Source organism: Chinchilla lanigera, unplaced genomic scaffold (genome assembly GCF_000276665.1).
Source record: "Chinchilla lanigera isolate Chin_1 unplaced genomic scaffold, ChiLan1.0 scaffold00067, whole genome shotgun sequence".
NCBI classification, from domain to species: domain Eukaryota; kingdom Metazoa; phylum Chordata; class Mammalia; order Rodentia; family Chinchillidae; genus Chinchilla; species Chinchilla lanigera.
In genome coordinates this window covers 7,981,411-8,001,284 of record NW_004955468.1, presented here as the reverse complement: position 1 = coordinate 8,001,284, position 19,874 = coordinate 7,981,411, and the positions used below count along the sequence as shown (strand labels likewise).

General features: G+C 46.3%; 1 protein-coding gene and 1 long non-coding RNA gene across 5 annotated transcripts; one reads left to right on the top strand and one right to left on the bottom strand.

The window, feature by feature from the left end:
• Nucleotides 1-5,142: 5,142 nt before the first annotated feature.
• LOC106150234 lies at nt 5,143-6,338 on the bottom strand. Its single transcript, XR_001236931.1, has 2 exons — nt 6,020-6,338; nt 5,143-5,329 (listed from the first exon to the last, which is right to left on the bottom strand). It is a non-coding gene; the product is annotated as an uncharacterized LOC106150234 (long non-coding RNA).
• An 83-nt stretch (nt 6,339-6,421) lies between these two features.
• Pop4 (POP4 homolog, ribonuclease P/MRP subunit) lies at nt 6,422-17,891 on the top strand. Of its 4 annotated transcripts, none has more exons than XM_005400115.2 (7): nt 6,422-6,838; nt 8,907-8,959; nt 10,551-10,771; nt 12,115-12,192; nt 12,369-12,430; nt 14,670-14,771; nt 16,102-16,612. In XM_005400115.2, the coding sequence occupies exons 1-7, from the start codon at nt 6,832-6,834 to the stop codon at nt 16,236-16,238; spliced, it is 660 nt and encodes a 219-aa protein (XP_005400172.1). In that variant the 5' UTR covers nt 6,422-6,831; the 3' UTR covers nt 16,239-16,612. The 4 variants fall into 4 exon arrangements, with proteins under 4 accessions (XP_005400172.1, XP_005400171.1, XP_005400170.1 ...); XM_005400114.2 differs by having other exon boundaries at nt 10,548-10,771; XM_005400113.1 differs by lacking the exon at nt 6,422-6,838 and adding an exon at nt 6,849-7,009 and having other exon boundaries at nt 16,102-17,891.
• Nucleotides 17,892-19,874: the final 1,983 nt, after the last annotated feature.

Sequence of the window (19,874 nt, the reverse complement as noted above, 5' to 3'; positions counted from 1 at the left end):
GGACATGTATCCTCCACCTGTACACTCCAAATCCTGGGGGCCTTGACAAGGCCACAGACCTGAGAAGCAGGGGAGCTACTCCAAGCTCACCAGAAGGGCTGCTGCACCCTACTCCAGGCCCTGCAGATGGCATCTTGTATGAACTTAGGGCCAGTTGCCCGCCCCCACCCCGTACCACACACTGGCTGGAGGAATGGAGCCCCACAAGGGCACTGAGCAGAGGGAAACCAATTCTGAATTCAGACCAGAAGTGGGGTCATGGACCACGCTGGTCACCTCCATGTCCCAGTTCAGAAACCACATCCCAGAGTGGCAAAACGTGGAGGAAGCCGGGCGTGGTGACACATGGAATCCTAGAACTCGGGAAGTTGAAGCAGGAAGCTCATCGTGAGTTTTGAGGCCACCCTGGGCTACATAGTGAGATCAAGGCCAGCCTGAATTACACAGTGAGGCCCTGTCTCAAAAAAAAAAAAACAACTAGGAGGAGATAAATATTTATCAGGTTGTTATGGTTTATATCTAGATGCCCTCCCTCATAGGTAGGGCTTTGGGAAATTGCACCATAGGTCAATTGCACCACGGGTCAACGGATTGGCCCGTTGATGAGTTGATAGCTAAATGTGATGCCGGGAGGTGGAGCCTGGTCTGAGGAGGTGGGGTCTTGTGGAATGACCTGGAAGGGTGCAACCCATCCCCGGTTCCTCCCTTGATGCTCTCAGCATCCCAGCTGCCGTGCCTGAGCAGCTCTTCTCTGTTATGCCTTCCTGCTGTGAGCCAACTGTTATGGTTTGTCTGGGTGTCCTCCCAAAGTCTCCTGCAGCCATGGGGCAGGCTTTTAGAGTTTGATTGATTATGGGTGTGAGAGCTACACTGCCTTGGGGTGGACAGTTTGCATATGTAAGGGAGAGGAAGAGGCTGCTTGCTGCCATTCCTCCCTTTTGTGCTTGTTGCTTTTGCTATGTTCTGCCGCCATGAGCTGTAGCCCTCTGCCATGTGCCACTCTGCCTTGTAACCTGCCAAGTATGGACTGAAACCTCCACAAACTGTAAGCGAAATAAATATGTCCTTTCTTCATTTTGGGCATCAGGTATTTTGTCCCAGCAACAAGAGAAAAGTAACCAAGACACCAACCAACCATGGACCGTAAACACGAGCCAAAATAAACCTTTCCTCCTTTACTTTGAGGGTGCTGAGTACCGTGTCTCAGCAACAAGGAAGTGACTAAGGCACAGATGACTAAGAAGAAAGTATGTGGGCTGGGGATGTAGTCTCAGGAGTTGCACAGGTAGGCATTTACCATCACAGAGAACAGCGAGCGTTTTTCAGCTCTAGAATTTCCATGTCTCAGCTGAAAGTCCTCCTCTGTTCACCGGTGCATTGGGTCCATCTTTTCCTCTAAATTATTTGATGTATTTATCATTTCAAAGGCCATGGCTTCCAATTCAAACATCTGGGTCATCTGTTGTTCAAGGGACTGTTCTTTTCTAGCAATATAGGTCACAGTTCCCTGCCTCTATGGGAGATATAGATGATAGATATAGATATGATTTTATATTTTAAGCTGGCTGTTGTACATTAAAGAACTAAAAAGACTAGAGGAGACTAAAAACTATCTCCATCTCCCAGAAAGGGTACACCTTTTCCTCTCTCAGGCAGCCATACAGAGGGGCCCATCTCTTCTCTGAATTAGGTTTAAATAGTTTCAGGCCCCTCTAGTCAAATATCTTAAAGGGGAAGATGTGTATCCCATACCTCCAGCTGGGCTTTGGAATTCAAATAGGGCAAAAGCAGACTTACTTGCTTTCCAGGCCTGTCCCAATTCCAGGGAAATGACTGTATTTCAGCTCCTTTCCTCTACTTTCCTATATTTTAGAAGATAACGGACTCCTCCGTATGTAAATACATAGATCACAAGTGAGAGAAAAGTACACAAACACGTGCAGCCCGCAGCACTGACCGCAGTTCTCCCAAGGCCTCAGGAGCCACCCATCAACCCACTTCATTTCCACAAAGAGCCTCCTGTTCATCTGACACCCCCGCCCAAGGAAAACCCAAACCAAGCTTCTCTCTGCGGGTTCAGCTTACAGAGTGAAGGTTCAGGAAACTGAAAAAACCTACGATAGTTGTGTTTGGGAAACTGGGGTCAAAGTAGCCTTGAAGTGTGACTTCTGGAGCTTGAAGACTGGGGAGCTGGATTTCAGAAAATGACTCTGGGGCCGTTCATGTTATGGCCCCCACTGTTCAGAATTCCACATGGTTAAACAGACTTTTGTAAGTTACCAGGGTAGCCTCTTGCCCAGAAAGAATGCATATGAGGTCCTCCTGTAAGCATCAGTCCTGTGATTCCTGTAGCCAAAGTACCGTTACTCTGTAGAAAGGGTTGGCCTGGTAGAAATGTCCAACGCTGAGCTGAGGGTGTTGCTCAGTGGTAGAGTACTTACTTGCCTACCCCATGTGAGGCCCCAGAAGTCGAGGGAGTCCATTGTTAGCCCAGGTGTTTTTCTCTATTAAACCTGAGCATGCTTGATCACCAGCATCACTGCATCCTGGTTCGCCCCTGCCCACTGTCCCCCTTGTCAATACTCTAGACTGGGACCAGGATCCACACCTTGCACCTCTGAGACTCATCTCCATCTCGGTGAGGACATCCATAATGATGGCTACCATCTCCAAAGCACGGTCCCTGCCAGCCAGGTCTAACATGCACCTCACCATGTACACCAAGCCCTCTACAAAACAGGTACGGGAGCATCCCTAATTCAGAATCTCAAATGTTCTGAGACCTGAAGGGTTTTATGGGGGTTTTGGATTTCAGAGCATTTCAGACTGTGAATTTTCAGATTAGGGATGTCTGACCACTAAAATCTGTGCATCTCCAAATCCAAAAATCTCCAAAATCTAAAATACATCTGGTCCCAAACACTTCTGATAAAGGATACCCAACCTGCACTATTAACAACCTGTGTTATAGACAAGGCCTTCTTGTGTGAAAATGCACACTTTACCCCTCTTGAACACAGCACGTATAATCAATTAAACTATGCATATATATGCACACATACTTATGTAGATGTATATATTTATGTACTTACATATATATGTACATATATAAAAAGTAACAGAGCAGACTTTTTTAACTTGGATTCCAACTTTCACTGAAAACAAAGCCCTCCACATTGTTATCGCAGGCTTGGTGGTACCTTTCTTAAAGTAATAGGAAATGCTACTAGAAATGTTTTCTTTAATCCAAAAGTGGAGGAAAGAGGCTTCAGAAAAAAAAATTCCTGCTGTATTGTTGGGGAATATTAGATAAATAGATGCAGTATTTATGTACACTGGGTGACCTGATTTTAAGATATGCATTAACCTAATAGCTGACGCTTAATCTTTTTGAATTAATACATAAAATGTTTCTTGAGTAGGCAACATAACTGCCTCAGTGTCTTAAAGCAACTGCTGCAATATCTTAAAGCAGCAGTCAAGAGAAACCTGTGCAAATACAGCAAAATGCAGTCCCAGCTACTTGGAAGGCTGTGTGACAGCAGGATTCCTTGAGCCCAGGAATTAGAGACCAGCTTTAGCAACACAGTGAGACCCACATACACACTAATTTCATAAAAAGAAAGCTTAGCATTTATGGATTTATAAAAGACAAAAGTTAAAGCCTTGTTTATCCCAAATGCAATTCAGAAAATAGAAAAGAATTTCTTGCTACAAAAACTTTCAGTGCATTTGTATAAATCTTTCTATTTGTTTTTCTTTATATATTTGGTTTCATTAATATTTTGTAACCATTTTAAACATTGCACAATTTAGGCTGAGCTTGGTGGCACACGCCTGTAATCCCAGCACTCAGGAGGCTGAGATAGGAGAATCACCATGTGTTTGAGGCCACTCTGGGCGACATAAGCAAGTTCAAGACCAGCCTGTACTACATAGCAAGACTCTGTCTCAAAAAAAAAAAAAAAAAAGTTGCACAATTTAATGCTTCATGATATTCCACTGGAAATGGAATGTAAATACGCCACACCTGAAAATGCCTTTTAAAAATACAGATTTGAGGGACCCACCTACTAAATAAGAATAAAGGACAAGGAGTCCTTTATTTTTAAGCTTGAATTTTGCAAGCTTACTCTGTGATTGATCATAACGCATTTAATTAATCTACCTAAGAAACTAGTACATTTGCTTAGTCTGCCACTGTCAAATACTGAACTATTTCCAAAGTTTTGCTATTCTACAGTCACAAATATCCTTAAGAGTATCTCTCTCCATACAAACGCAATTATCTTCTGAGGCTAATAAAATGGTTTTGCTTTTTTAAAATACTATAGTCAGGAGGAAACTATGGAGTAACTGCAGCTCTGTTAGTACAGCCCACCACAATCTGGGAACTGTAGAGAAAACCAGCAGACATTCAGAGCTGCCCTAGATATTCAAGAAGGGTCAATATAAAGTTAAAGTCCTAATAAAAACTCAGAACAGACATCTGCCTTTCCCACGGCTCCATAATCACAAAGTCGGGCTGGGGATTTAGTTCAGCGGCACAGCGCCTGCCTGGCAAGCACAAGGTCATGAGTTCAATTCCCAGTACTGGGGAAAAAAAAAACAACATAATAACAAAGTCCCCCTTGAGTTTCTATCTCCAAATTGCCTCCTTCGTCTTCTGCTGTTTGGTGCTATTGTAAAGTTTGCATTTGTCAAGGTTGTCACACAGTGGTAGAACACGTGCTTCACATGGGTGAGGTCCTGGGTTTGATCCTCAAAACAACCAAAAAATGGAGGGATTCTCACTTGTCATCTATCATACAACATGGTGACTATAGTTAATAACTATATTTTTAATATTTAAAATATTACAGTATTATATTTATAATAGTATATATTTAAATAGTATATATTGAAAATATTATATTTAAAATATATATTTATTTTTTAAATAAAAATTAAAATATTTAATATTTAAAATATTATATTTAAACCATTAATATAGTTAATAGCTACATTTTTAATATTTAAAAATCATTGGTTTTAAATGTTCTCGTCACAAAAAAGATGGTTAAGTACAGAAGGTAATTTGTGTCAGTGAGCTTGACATAGCCATTGTACAATATGCACATATTTCAAAACACATACACCATAAATATTTACAATTTTTATTCAACAATTAGAAATAATAAAAATAAAGCTCATATTTGGTAGCTGACATGGTATCAGTCCCCAAGAGCACTTCCTTGCACTCAGTCTTGTAGATCCTTAACTACCCACAGGTATCTGCGGAGCAACACTTTGGTTTAACTGCTGTGTCTTCATACTGATATCACGTAACCTACATAGAAAGTAAATGCATTCAAACTCACTGAATTTCAGAGCTTGCACTCTTAGGCTTAAGATCAAAATGCCAAAAGGTCAACAAAGAATCCTTAAGCCAATGTTTCTCAAACTAGCATCAGTGGGCATACTTCCAGGGTTCGCTGAGAATTTTTCCTCCCTGTAAAAGATGTTTACATGGTACTCAAAGTTGAGAACCAGTGACTTATGAATGCAGGGACCATGCTGCTTTTCTCTCCCACCCAAGCCCCCAGCCTAGTCTCGGCACTCAGCAGAAACTAAGCGACACATTCTGCACCCAGACGCTGGGTCTGAGCCAGGCCTTCCTGGCACACTTGGACATCGCCACAACGAAGAGAATCCCTTCTTTGCCTTCTATCGTACTGACAGAAACTGATATTCTGAGCCTTAAGAATGCTTCCTAAGACCAACAAGGCCGACCTCACTCTATTTACAGATAGCAAACGGGCAGGACCCAGGGACAGGAGATGCCCTAAGTAAGGTCACAGAACCGGAGCGTAGCAGAAACAAAACTGTCCTAACAGCTATCCTAACTTCACCGCCAGGAAGCTGCCTCTGCCGACCTTCAAGGACTACGACTAGAGAACCCACAGACCTCATTACCCCCGCAGCCACCACCCACTTCTGTCCCATTTCCGCCCTCCCTGGTCCCCACCTCCCTGTGTACCTTTCCAAGTCTGCTCGCCTCGCTATACCCAAGGTCTTCACCAGTGTACTATTTCACATACCCAACCCCAGCCCTACTGCTCCGCCTACAAAGACGCAAGCTAGCCCGCCGGGTTGGCGCACGCTAGTTATCGGACAGTTCAGGCGAGAGGATCGCACAAGAATCCAGCCTGGGCGACTGAAGGAGAACCTGACTCAGTAAATAAAGAGCTGAGCTTAACCTGCACAAGGCTCTGCGTTCCAGCCAGAGCATTGGTGGAAGGGGAAAAAAAAAAAAAAACGGAAAAGATCGCATGAAACCCACCACTACAACTCCACCCGCGCCTCCTGCGCCCGCGGAGAGCGCCCCCAAGGCGCATGCGCAACCCTAGGTCGGCGCGCGCCGGTGACGTCACGCTCCGCGCCAGCTCCGAGCTCCCGAGGTTTTGCACCTCTCTGCCAGGGAGTACGAGCGCGTCTTGACTCTACATACCCCACTGTCTTGGGATGAGGAGCCTTTCTAGCGGGAAGCTTTTTTTCCTGTAACACTGAGGATTGGACCCAGGGCTTCGCAGAGCTACATCCCCAGCCCTTTCTACTTATTTTTGAGATAGGGTCCCGCTAAATCTGTATTGCCCGGGCTGGGCTTGAATTCTGACCCTCCTGGATCGCACAGTAAACTGGGGTAAGAGGCGTGCGCCTCCACGGCAGGCTCCCAAACGAAAGTTGACGAGAAAGACTCTGGTGGCGGAGAGCAGCTGAGCAAAGAAAGGCGGACAGACTGCGGGACGCGCGAAGGAAACATCATCGGGGCGCGCCGGAAGCGGACCCACCATGACGAGTAAGGGAGGGCGCGGAGTTGGAGTGGGGATGCCGAGGGTTGACCTGATGCTGATGGATAGTGAGTCAGGGCTACCAGTCGCTGCAGAGTCTTAATAGAACTGTGCGGGAATTGTTACATGTTACATGAAAGAAACACCCAGAGTGTCCGCTGACTCCGTCGCTGAGCTAGGTATTGATGGCAGGGGACTGGACAAGCTTTCCTGGGGGCTGCGCAGTGTGGTACTAGAGGATGACGGCCCAAGCCTTGGCCAGACCTGGCCACTACGTCCCTGGGTAACCTCGGTCAAGGCCCTGCCCTCCTCTGCCGCCTAGTTTTCCACCCTTTGTATAAACTTACAGGAGTTGCTGGGGAATATCACTAACCCAAGGCTTTTGAATAGGGCAGAGACGAGATGTGCCAAGCCAGGGCCAAGGGAGTGTAGACACTATGCAGACTGGGTGCGTCAGGACTTTTGATTTCTATTCCCTGCCCTGTAAGATCAAGTTAAGTGTCTCAGCATATGTAAGTGTAACTTTCTCATGTGTATAAGTAAGCCTGCCTACTGCAAAGGATTTTTTAAGAAGTGTCATGAGAAATATATGTAGCTTTCAATCAACTCCCTGACAAGAAGTGAATGTTCAATAACTGTTATATGGGTACTGTTGCACAAATACTTCCAAGTCCGATGTTAGGCATCTGTGACAGAGGAAATTATTCCTGGGGTTGCAGGCGCTGTAAATTTCTCTCAACAAACAGATTTTAACCCCCATCTTCCATGTGAGAAACAACTTAACTCTGTATATGAAACTTGTCACCACTGTAGTTTGCTTGTCAGACATGTACTCAGAATCACAAGAAAGCTGGGACAAAATTTACAGAGTGTAGTGTGAACTAAATTTTCAAATCATTTGGTTCTTAAACCAAGCCTTTGTCCCATTCTTACGCCATTCATATCCCTGTCGCATCTTCAGTGCCACTTTTCTTCAGACAAATTAACTTAAAAAGCAGGAGTGTGGATGTCTTTGAAGCTTACTACTACATTGATCGTTATATACATTTAGAGTCTGAAGAAGACCTTCTGTATTTTTTTCAGTTCAGGAACCACCAATTATATATGTTCTAATTGCAATGGATAGTAACATATGAAAAATCTTGGATTGTTTTTTCTATGATAGTGTGAGGTGAACCCCAGGCCTTTGGAATGAGCTACATCCTCAGCTTTTTTTGTTGTTTTTAGATAGAGTCTCACAGTCACTAAGTTGCCCAGGCTGGGCTTGAATTTATAATCCTTGTGCTTCAGGGGCTGGGGATTTAGCTCAGTGGCAAAAGCGCCTGCCTGGCAAGCGCGAGGTCGTGAGTTCGGTTCCCGGTACCGGAGAAAAACCAAAAAAAAAAAAAAAATCCTTGTGCTTCAGCTTCACAGAATACTGGGATTACAGGCAGACGCCACTATACCCAGCTTGAAAAACCTTTTTAAAACCTTCACAGTTAGCAAAATGTATTTCTAGCTGTCTTTATCTTAGACAGCTGTACACCTTTTTTTTCTACCTAACTTTTAAATGAGTTACTGCATTGGACTTAGTGTAATTGCTCAAGCTTCTAATTTACGGTGTTTTAAACTACAACAACTTTAAATATGATCCATTTACCAGCAATAGCATCTAGGAATTTCTTAGAAATTCAAGATCTGGGCACAGGGACCAAAGTCGTGTGGTTTAATAAGATCTCTTAAAACACATTCAAATTTGAGAAGCATTCTTTTTAAGCCACCTTTAGAACTGCCAGCATAGACATGGCCAGAGTGTGTCTGGTTACGAGGCATCCAAAAGGATTGAGTACGTAGCTCAGCGATAGAACGCTTGTTTGGCTTGCTTGAGGCCCTGGATTTGATCCCCAGCACCGCCAAAAGAAAAAGAAAAAAAAAAAACAGGCACTCAAGAAAGCATTGAAGCTTTGCTTTTTCGTACCAGCCCCATCTTCTACCTCTGAGTAAGCATACTTATTTTTGTAGTTAGAAAAGCCTTGGGTCTTATAGCCATACTCAATAGTGATTAATCATTTCTTTTCCTTTCTTTTAATCCCCTAGGTGTGATCTACCGTACTTTTTCTCAGAAGGAAGCAAAAGAGTATGATGTTCAGGTACAGTCCTCAGCAGGAAGTCTAGGAGCAACAAAGGTGCTGGCAGAGATGGTTTAGTGACTCCTAAGCCTGTAATACCGGTTTAGCTGTCCTTTACCCTGCCGTACTCCTCATTTTCCCAGTAAACCTCTTAGGCTCCATCGAGGTCTGTGTTGTACTAAGTTCCCAGATGCAGCCTGCTTTCCTGTGGTCTCAAAGTCAGGTTAGATAAACTTGGACTCCTTGATTTTGTCATCTCTCACTGTGTAGGGATACTAGGTCAAGGCCACCTGAAACCTGCTCTTACTAGCACCATCATTTGACCTTCTCACTATGCCCCCTTCCCTCCTGACCAAGGCACACAGATCACATTTCTTAAGTGGAGCTCGCAGATTATGTTCTGTCATTTGGCCATAAGCTCCACTTGTGGCTCACAATGAGAGTATTACCTTAAAGTCGAGGTTTTAAAATCAAAATACCTTTATTTTGCTTCTCTGTGAAAAAGACCCCTTAGCTATTTGAAAAAATTAAATAACTGTTCTCTTATAGTGATAATGATGAATTCATTTTTAACATCTCATGATCCTACATGAGTTAACATGAGTTAACATCATGAGTTATCATGAGTTAACATCTCATGATCCTACATTAAAACAGGCATAGTTCTGCCGTCTCTTCTGGGAGGTCCCTCAGATATTATGCATATCATATCTTTTCATTCCCTTGCTTCTCTGCCATGCAGGAGGTCTCATCACTGTGGACGCATTAACTTCAGGCTGTCAGTTGCAGTCTACCTGGTGCTCAAATGGCCCAGCCAAGAAGGGGTACATGAGAGGGCAGGGCAGCCAATGCCATATGAGGAGCAGATTGCTGGAACTCCATCTTGAGAAGTAATGACACTTGAGGTCTTTTCAAGACACACAAATAGGATCATTATTATGCCCGGAAGTCTTCTCTCAGAGCCTGTGTTTATCACAGTACCTTGGCGCTGCTGCACCGTGTTAGAGTAGCGAAGGGCCTGAGATGCACTTGATTCTTTTTCCAAGCAGTACAGAAGCAGACCTCTCAGAGAAAGGCCACACTGCCCACAGCTCTGAGAACCCAAGTAAAAGGGATTATGATAAGGGCTCTGTCAGAATCCCTCCTCCCAGGCTTGGCCCACCCTAACCACCTGGTTTACTATTTCCCTCATATTAGGATCCTTTCCCTCACAGCCATAATTTGATTCTACTCCAGGTCTGCCTTCTTGGGGTCATGACTCCTTAAATGTCTATGTTATACATTCTCAAGCTTTCTGCCAAGGATGAGGGAAGTCTTCTAAATATAAGGCTTTCAGGCCTCAGCAGAACAACCTCAGAGAGGTAAGGCAGGAAGTCAGTGATGTGGCCATTGTGAGACATGGTCATAGGCCAGCATATGGAGGTGACATTCACATGTTGGAGGCTGTAGGTGACACACACTTGACAGATGGGCGATTGTGTGAGCTGGATAGGTAGACAGATGGAACGGTGAAGACTGGCTCTCAGAAGTAGCAGGTGGGAGGGAGTGCCTGGGGTCCTGGCGGCCCAGACCAGAGCAGTAAGCACTGCATCACCCTATTACTGTGCAGCAGCTGGGAGCCCAGCGGGCGGAGGCCTTTGTGAGCGCTTTCCTGAGGCGGAGCCTGCCCCGCATGAGCCAGCAGGCCTGTGAGAACCAGTTGCAGCGCAAGGCCGTTATTTTGGAGTACTTCACTCGCCAGAAGCGGAAGGAGAAGAGAAAGAAATCCAAAGGCCTCTCTGCCAGGGAGAGGAGGGACCTGCGGCTCTTTGACATTAAACCAGAGCAACAGAGGTAAGTCCTGCCTTTCTGTGCCATAGCCCCTTACTCTTCCTGATCTGGGGTAGCCCAGTGGATTAGTAGGGAGCCTCTCCGTCCTCTGCCACAAGAGGGCAGCCTTCCTTTACCAATTCCTCTTGTGTTTGGGTTTGCTTTCAGTAGCAAGGCATGATGAGACTAAGGATTCTTATTATTTGGCGCCTATCCTAGCCTAACTAATAAGACCATGGCATAAGTGAGTCTGTTGCCCATGGCAACAGGCTATTTTTCTTTTAGTTTTCTCAGACTGAAAAAAAGAACTGATGTACATATATATGCATATATATATAGCTTTTAATATCACTAGACAGAATCACCCACTGGGGTTTTATTGCCAAGGAAAGATGCTGCCTACACATTTCGGAAGTTTCTAAAAGGAATGCAGCACGCTTGTGGGAGGACATTTTCCTCCCTTTGACTGACACTCCACCCTCGTTGGCAACAGTCTGAGTTTGCATGTTGTGGGACTGTTTATAGACTTTTCCTAGAAATCAGTAGGCAAAATAGCCTCCCACATTCCAGAAGACAAAATATGTCACTTTGTTGGTGACACCTCTCACAAAATCAGCAGGACCATGGACACAGAAAGCAGCACTTGCCTGTTGAGGGTGTCTCAGGTAGCTTATATGGGGCTTGAGCTTGGGTTCTTGTTTCTCTACGCGAGGACTTTGTGTAAATGCATTCCCCATAAGGGACCAAAATAGGTGGTAACTGTCCCAAAGGAAAACCTCTGTGGTCCTATCACCTGCTTCCTCCCCAGAGTCTGCTTGCTTACCTTCCAGACAGACCTGTTACTTAATAAAGATCAACATGCCAGCCAGCAGATCCTGCAGACAGAGGGCTTAAGTTCAGTTTCATGTAACATAAAACCTCACCATGTCAGTGGTTTAAATTCATTTCTTGCTCATGAACAAAAGTCCACGTGAACAGCAGCCTGGATTTGTGAGGAAGGCAGACCCACAGATGTCCGGGATGCACGCATCATATCACCGCTTTAAGCTATTCCTTAAGCCCTGAGCCCCAGCTGTCAAGGGCACATCTGGCTAGCAGGAAGAAACACAAGGCAGAGAAGGGCCACTCCTCCTTTTTATTAGCAGAAATATAGCTCCAAGAAGGATCCACTGTTGAAGAAACTGAGGTTACAGGGGTGAAGGTCCTAGGTTTTAGTCAGATTACTGGCAGTGGAAGTAGGATTTACACCCATTCCCATCTTTCTCAGCTTATCATTCTTGGCATCAAGACAAGCTCTGGACTCTGTGGATGTTGCAGTGCCAAGCCAGTGTTGCCTGACTTTGTACCTGTTTTTGGCTTTGTCACAGATACAGTCTTTTTCTCCCTCTTCATGAACTCTGGAAACAGTACATCCGGGACCTGTGCAATGGCCTCAAGCCAGACACGTGAGTTCTGTTTCTGAAGCTTGCCCATTGGGGTAGATCCAAGTTTTAGGATCACTGTAAATGCTGCCTTAGGAGCCAGCCATCAGCGTTGCCTGGCTACGGAAGTTTGTAGACCTGTTTGCTTCGTTCAGAACTCCCCGTCATGGTATAAATTAGGGCTTCTGTTTACCTCATAGGCAGCCACAGATGATTCAAGCCAAGCTGTTAAAGGCGGATCTTCATGGTGCTATTATTTCAGGTAATTTGGGTAAGAGCACTATCACTCAGGGGCAATATAGCACTTGTGTTACAGTATTAGACATGATGTCCCTTGCCATGTGGGTTTCTTTTTTTAAAAACAGTAGCAAAGTTTATTTGAAAAAGTAAAAGTGAAGAGCGCAGGAAAAACTGGCTCTGCAGAGCAAGCTTGGGCCGAGTAAAAGAGGAAAAAGCAAGATACAAAAAGCAGAGTACATCCTGGAGGACACAGGGCAGGCTGTCATGAGGAAAGCCGTGATACCAAGTTCTTCATAGCATCTGTGTCCTTTTATGCTGTCCGTATCTTGACAGAACTCACAAGAACTTCTACATATGGGTCCTGAGAGGCTGTGCTGAGATCCTGTGCCTCAGGCTGAAGTCAGGTGTAAGCCAGCCTATTGAAAACCTACTTAAGTTCTCATGAGAAGTCCACATACAGGGCTTTGGAAACTGTTCTGTGCATGTGTTCCAGGATCTTGTAATTAACAGGTCATGCCTACTTCCCCAGGCAGATTTGCCACGTCCTAATCTCCTGTCTTATTTCTCGCTGAGAGACATCCATTCCCCTAACCCTTTATGGGATACTGAGGGAGTGGAGATCTCTGTCTTCTATAGCTTCTTCAAGCTGAAAGGGGCCATAGATGCTGCCTACTGGGAATTATGTGCTCTCCAACCACCTTGGAGTGCTGTGGCTTCCCATGCAGGTTTCTCAAGGTCTCTCCAGATTATCAGCACTGAGGGCTAAAGATGGCCCCAGCCATTCAGCCTATTCTGCTCTCTGATGGACACACTGTAATGGTCTTTGTGAGCCTTCTGCACACAGTTTGCTGACACTTGCCCTTGGATGGGAGTCTTGAGCACAATCTCTGTCATCCAGTCCCCTGGTTTTCAGTGCCAGCTATGATTTACAGCTCTCTAACATCTCCAGTGTCAACCCATCTCCTGAGTGCCAGGCTCATTCACCTAACTGACCACGCATATGACCACCTGGAAGTCCTGTAGGCATCTCAGACTTTATATATCCAAAACAGAACTCTTGGTCTCCCTCAAAGCAGCTTCCCAGCCAGCATTTTCCATTTCTTTACATTGTTTGTCCAGACCAAAAATCTGAATGTTTCTTCTTTCCTAATCCCCACCTCTAATCTATTAGCACATCCTAGTACCCAAATCTAAAGCATCATCTTCCCTGGATTTCTTCAGAAGACACCTGACCCTTTCCTATCTGCTGTGTTTTCCCCAACCCAAACCAGACAACCAGAATAAAGGTTTTATGACAGATGAGATCATGTCCCTTCTCGCCTTTAAGCCTTCTGACAGTTTTCCATCCTATTAAAATGAAATTCTGCCTAAGGTCTAAAAGGCCTCTTCGGCACCCTTGGGCAGCAGCGTAGCCACACTGGCCACCTTTTTGCTTCTCGCACACCAGGCTTCGCCTTGCCTCAGAATCTTGGCATTTACCTTCCCTCTGCCCAGAGTTCTGTTTGTTCACACAGTGACTCGTTATTCAGGTCTCTTCTCAGATGTCACTTCCTCAGAGTTTACTGTCACTACCTGTCCACCCTCCTTACTCTGCCCTTACTTTCTTCACAGCACTCACCCACTGTCAGAAAATGTGGTTGTCCGTGGTTTGGCACACATTGCCCCTCTCCTGGTAGAACACAGCTCCATGAGAGTAGGATCCAGGACTGTCTTCATGCAGTACTGTGCCCCCAGCCCCTTCTTAGGACAATGCCAGCAGGTAGTAGACACCTAGGGAATGTCTGTTGACTTCATCAAGGGCAGGGCTCATGGCAGAGGAAGGGCTTGCTGCCTGTGACTATGGATCTTCTCACATCACTGTCTGCTGGGTACCTCTACAGCCCGATTCCCGTTCTAGCCAGAGGTCAGGAGGCTTCAGGTAACTCATGATGGACAGATGTTCAGTCAGACCTGCAGGTGACACTGGGTTCCTTCAGAGCAGCCAGTCTGTGGGCTTGGAGGTGCGTAACAGATGTGTAACCTCGTCTCCAAACCACTGCCTACAATCCCAGTAATCACAGGACGTCCAGAGCACAGCTGTAAGAACAGCCCAGATACTGCAAAGCCCCATGGCTTGGTCATTCCCCAGCTGTGGAGGAATTTCTTTCTGCTTCTGCTAGCTCAGAAGGTGGGGCCAATGTCCCCAGCCCCTAAGACTGCCTGTCTCTGGCTCTCCCATGACCACAGAGGCCTGAGCCTTCAGCTGCCTTTCTCTTTTGCAGTCACAAAGTCCAAATGCCCCTCATATGTGGGTGTAACCGGAATCCTTCTACAGGAGACAAAGCATGTTTTCAAAATTATCACCAAAGAAGATCGCCTAAAAGGTAAGTAGCCATGTCTCTGGGAGGCGTCATGGGCTGGCCTCCCCAGCTGCTGCGTTATTTCTTTTCTTGAGGCTCCAAAGTCAAGATAGATGACAGATACTCACTGTTTTGTTTTGTCTGGTTTTTGTATTTTATGTTTCGGGGGGTTTTTTTGTGTGTTTTTTTTCCCGGTACCAGGGATTGAACTCATGACCTTGTGCTTGGTGGGCAGGCGCTGTGCCACTGAGCTAAATCCCCAGGCCCTGTTTCAGATTTTTTTGAGGAGGGTTGAAATAAGGTCTTGCTGTATATTCCAGGTTTGCCTTAAACTCACTATGTAGCTCTGGTTGGCCTCATTTGCAGTAGTTCTTGCAGTAGTAGAACTTGCAGTAGTTCTCATCCTTCAGCCTCCTGAGCACTGGGATTGCCGGCATGCATCACCATGCCCAGCTTTGCAGATACTTACTGACTCTATGATCCAAGCCTGCTGAGACCAGCCCTGGCCACTGGGCTCTCCCAGGAGGCACTTGGGAACAGAGCCTGCAGCTCCAGACAGAACAGTCAGGGGGAGAACTGCTTGCCCAGGCCTCAGAGAACTGGGTCTCTTTGGGCCTCAGGATTGGGCCTTCCACCTGCCAAAGGTTGCTGCTTCCAAAAGGAGTATAACTAAACATAACAGAGAAGAAACCAAAGTAGTGCCTGACCCTGGAGTTCTGAGAACTGCGCTCCATGCTCACATCTTGGGTTCCATCACAGCTTGCATTGTTCAAGCAGACACTTTGAGTCATCTGGTCATCATCTCTGTATCCCATCTTGCACACAAATCCAGAGGCTTTTAACAGAGCTAGAGGGTTTAAGAACACCACCACCCTCCCGGGGGGATGGTGCTTGGGATCAAACCTAGGGTCTCATGCATGGCGCATGTTCTACAACTGAACTACACCCTAGTCTTCATTCTTTAATTTTGGAGCTTGGTTTGTCTTGCTGCTTTCTTCCATTTTCCTTATATTCTGCTCACGTCATAAGCCTCAGAAAGTGGTGTGAAAGTTCCCCACAGAGCATCAGGCCAAGAGCCCAACTGCAAGTTATGTGGGAGAACCTGTTTCTTTGGTACTTCTGGGAACCTCTGGTTCTGGGAGTTTGTTTCATAGCTTTTGACCCAGAAAATGAGGTGTTATATTTAGAATGTGAAACAATTGGCCTTCAGGCAGAGTAACCACAAGTAATTCTGTGCTACCATCTCTGTAGGCTCCCCATTTCCTGATAGCTTGTTTTATGAATAATATTCTACATAGAAATTAACTTAGTACCTGGATTTGTCCTCATTCTTTTTCTCCATTTTTTTCTCTAGTTATCCCCAAGTTAAATTGTGTGTTTGCTGTAGAAATCGATGACTTTATTTCCTACATCTATGGGAGCAAATTCCAGCTTCGGTCAAGTGAGAGATCTGCCAAGAAGTTCAAAGGAAAGGGAACAATTGATCTGTGATTTCTTTGCCACCTAAGACAATTGTTTATTCCACTTGAAAACTGGAAATACCCTAAGTACCCACGCTTCAGTGACAAGATTCTAGTTATACACAACTCCAGCCAATGGCAATCAAAGCCAAGGACATTGAATAACACAAGAAGATGTGACCTTCATTTTTGGAATGTTCTATGGAGAAACAAGACTGGCAGAATACACACCAGGATTAATCCTGGTTGACTTGAAGAGCAGGACTATTAGGTTATTTCTTTTTTGTACTCTTCTGAGTTTTCTGAATGTTCTAGGAAAAATCAGTCATTTGTGCACTTACAAAATGCACATGTAGACTACAAATAAAGGGACTATTCCTAGTCGCGCTGGGTTGAAAAAGGAGAGCCCCAAGAGCATGCTTTTTACTTACCCACGCTGTGAGCGGCTGCCCTGTGCAGCGGTAGAATGTATCTGTGACACACTTTCAAGCATGCCTGCCCCCGAACAGCTAAATGAGGTTCATTTGCTGTTGCAGAAAAGTCCATCACGAGGGAATGATGAAATTGCTAAGTGACTTAGCATTCATTCATTTGAGCAGTTAGAATTGTGCTGGACCACAGAGGCAGAACACCAGGCCTGCATGTGCTTAGTGGTTGTTAACCCAGTACAGGTAGACTAACCTATACACGCTCTCCCTCCTGACTGTCAGCTCTAGAGGTATGGCCACTGTGTCTCTTTCCACAGTCTGACCCCAGAATGCAAACTCCCCAGACATGGCACATTTTGATATCTTAGATCTGTTCTTCCTGCCGAGAAACCTGGCTTTTCAGCCTGACTCTAGCCCGCCTGTCTGTAAGACCACCTGACAAGGTCCTGTGTGGCGTCAGGGCATGCAGGCTGAAGCCAGGGTTGAGAACAGAGTGGGAGACCAGCCTTCCAGAGCTATTAGGAAAGCTGCATAGGTCAGAAACACAGCCAGAAGGACCAGTCACCCGTGCCTTTCAAGAGCCAGTGTATGCTGACCAACAAGGTGTCGCTCCAGGTGACAGATGGCAAATCGTGTCCCTTTTCTTGGGGCCAGGAGAAGCAGCAGTGGCAGACCTGGCTTTCTCAGTAGTTTGTCCTCAGACTCCACATTGGAAAAGCGCAGAGTGCACCCGAGCCCCACGTGGACCAGCCCAGCAGCTGGGCCCTCCATCCCCTGCTCACTGGGATGTTGCTGAGGCCACCCAGATGCTCTTCACCATTAACACCATCGTTGCCAACTGTGGTGAAGCCCACGTGGGCCAGGAGACGGCTTAAGTCCCAGCACCAACTAGAGCATTGGAAGCCCGCCTGACCGCTGCACCCTTTGGTGTGGCCGTTTTGTGATCCCACACCTAAGGCCTCACTGCCTGAGAAAGGGCCAGGATTTGAACCAGTAGTCTGGCTCCAGCACTGGGCTTTTCACTCAGAGGGGCTGCAGGGATGAGAAAGAGCCTGTGCTAAAGTACAAAAGAGACTTCCTTTCCCACCTGGTCTAAGAAAACCTGTGTCTTCAGTATACAGTATCTTCAGTTCTGAGCATCTGAAATGCGCATTTGTAGCAGCATAGGTGCTATAACTTCCTGAGCATCCCGCCCATACCCACCCTCCGCAGTGTAAAAGGCATCAAATGTTGTGTAAATACACAGTTGCTTTCCAGAAAAGTTGTTGGTACCGCTTGCCATGTGAAATCTGTTTTTCATTTGGCGCAGACTCAAGTTTCTGTGTGAGTGGCTGTGTAATTTGTAGGCTTCTCTCCCTTCCCAGAGGAGGCTTAGTGAGAACGCTCACCCACCACGAGCTGCCGCTGCGCGGGCCCCTTAGCAGAACGCTCTTTTGTCTCCACACCAACCTCTCAGGCAGAGGAGCGCCGGGCCAGCAGGGCTCCAGTCCTGATGTTGCCGTGCTAACTGCCACACAGAGCAGGGGGATAGATCAGGAGTGGCCCAGTCCCCACAGGTTGTGGGCTGAGATCACCATGGAGAGTACTGTGGTACTAGGTGGTCCGATCTGTCTTCACCAAGAAAGCAGTATTTTATTGTAGCTGAAGCCTTGGACATACAGCCACGTGTACAACATAGCTAAATCAGCCTTGTGTAAACCGTGCACCAGAGAAATGCGTGCCCCAGACACTGTGCCACAGAGGCCCATGGAGAAGGAGTGATTAACACCTCAGAATAAGACAGAAGAGGCTGCAGGGCTGGGAGATGTCAGCCCAGGGGCCCACTGCTCTCTGATCAGGCCCAAGGGCACCTTTCCAGCTGCCAGGGCCGACTGGAGGATTTAGCTGCAGCACAGAGCTCACAGGGTATAAGCCAGAGCCTCCAGGAAAGGACAGAGCACCTGGAGGGGAAGGTGAGGGCAGTGTGCGTGGACCATGGCCCTTGTAGAAGTCTGCTCAGGCCTCCGTGAGTAAACACCAGACTGGGGCTTAGACAAGTGTTACTCTTTCACAGTAGTTCTGGAAACCAGAAGTCTAAGGTGATGCCGCTGTCAGAGTTGGATACTAATGGGGCCTCTTCTGACTTCTACCACCTCTCTGGATGGTCACTGTGTGACCTCTCTGTGCAAGGACAGAGATGCCTTTGTCCCTTTTATAAGGACCCTGATTGTATCAGGTTAGGACCATACCCTATGACCCCCTTTAACCTTGATTATCTCCTTAAATCTCTACCTCCAAGTACAACTTACTCATATTGGAGGTTAGGCTCAATATATGAATTGGCAGGAGACTGGAGGGGTTGTGTACACAAATCTTTCGATTTCACCATGAAGTTTTCCGAACCGGGACACTGGTTGTACTTCCCAGGAAGATTCCAATACCACCCTGGCCCCTGTCCTCAGACACTCATTTGGACTTCACAGCCCAAAAGTTGGAGTGCTTGGACCACTAGCCAGTTCAACCAGCCCAATGCTTAGTTCCCGTTTCCACTGGATTCCGTGACTTGCTTATGTAGGAATGTAGGTCCAGGATTGCTAGGCTCTTTTATTTTTGCACACAGCTGAACTCAACCTCCCTCTCCCTCCCATTGGGGCCACTAGGCAGTCTGGCTGGAGGAGGAGATGTATATACATGTGGGTGGGACTCCTTGGGAGGAGGTGGCCCAGGATCTAGGCAACTGGCATATGCAGAGCAGTCTCCCAGGTTCAGGGCAGGAGCCTGCAGAGTCATCATGGAGGACCCAGGAAATCAGAGGAAGGTTTGTACCAGGCAGGAGAAGTGGGAAGGGGATGTGCTGCCGGTCTCAACCCCATGGAGATAGTTGGAGTTCTCACCAACTCATCAATGGAAGAAGAGGGAAGTCAGGAAATGCTACAAAAAGTTCAAACTCATGAGCCAGGATGTGGAAATCCAACGATTGATTCACCATGTCTAATGTCTTAGGACCTCAATGTCCCCATCTATCAAGTGGGCCCATTTAACTAGTTTTCTTGGAGTGGGATCTTGGGACTTCCGTATCAGAATCAGCAGCGTACGTGTCCAAACTAGCCAGGTCCTTTCCTGCACCTTGGACCTACTAAATCAGACTCCAGGGTGGAACACAGAGAGCTGTGTGTTTATCTGAGATAATATCTAACATCCCTTCCACCTCTGACATCTGGACTGTGATTTAAGATTTGAGACTTGGGTCAGTATTTTCT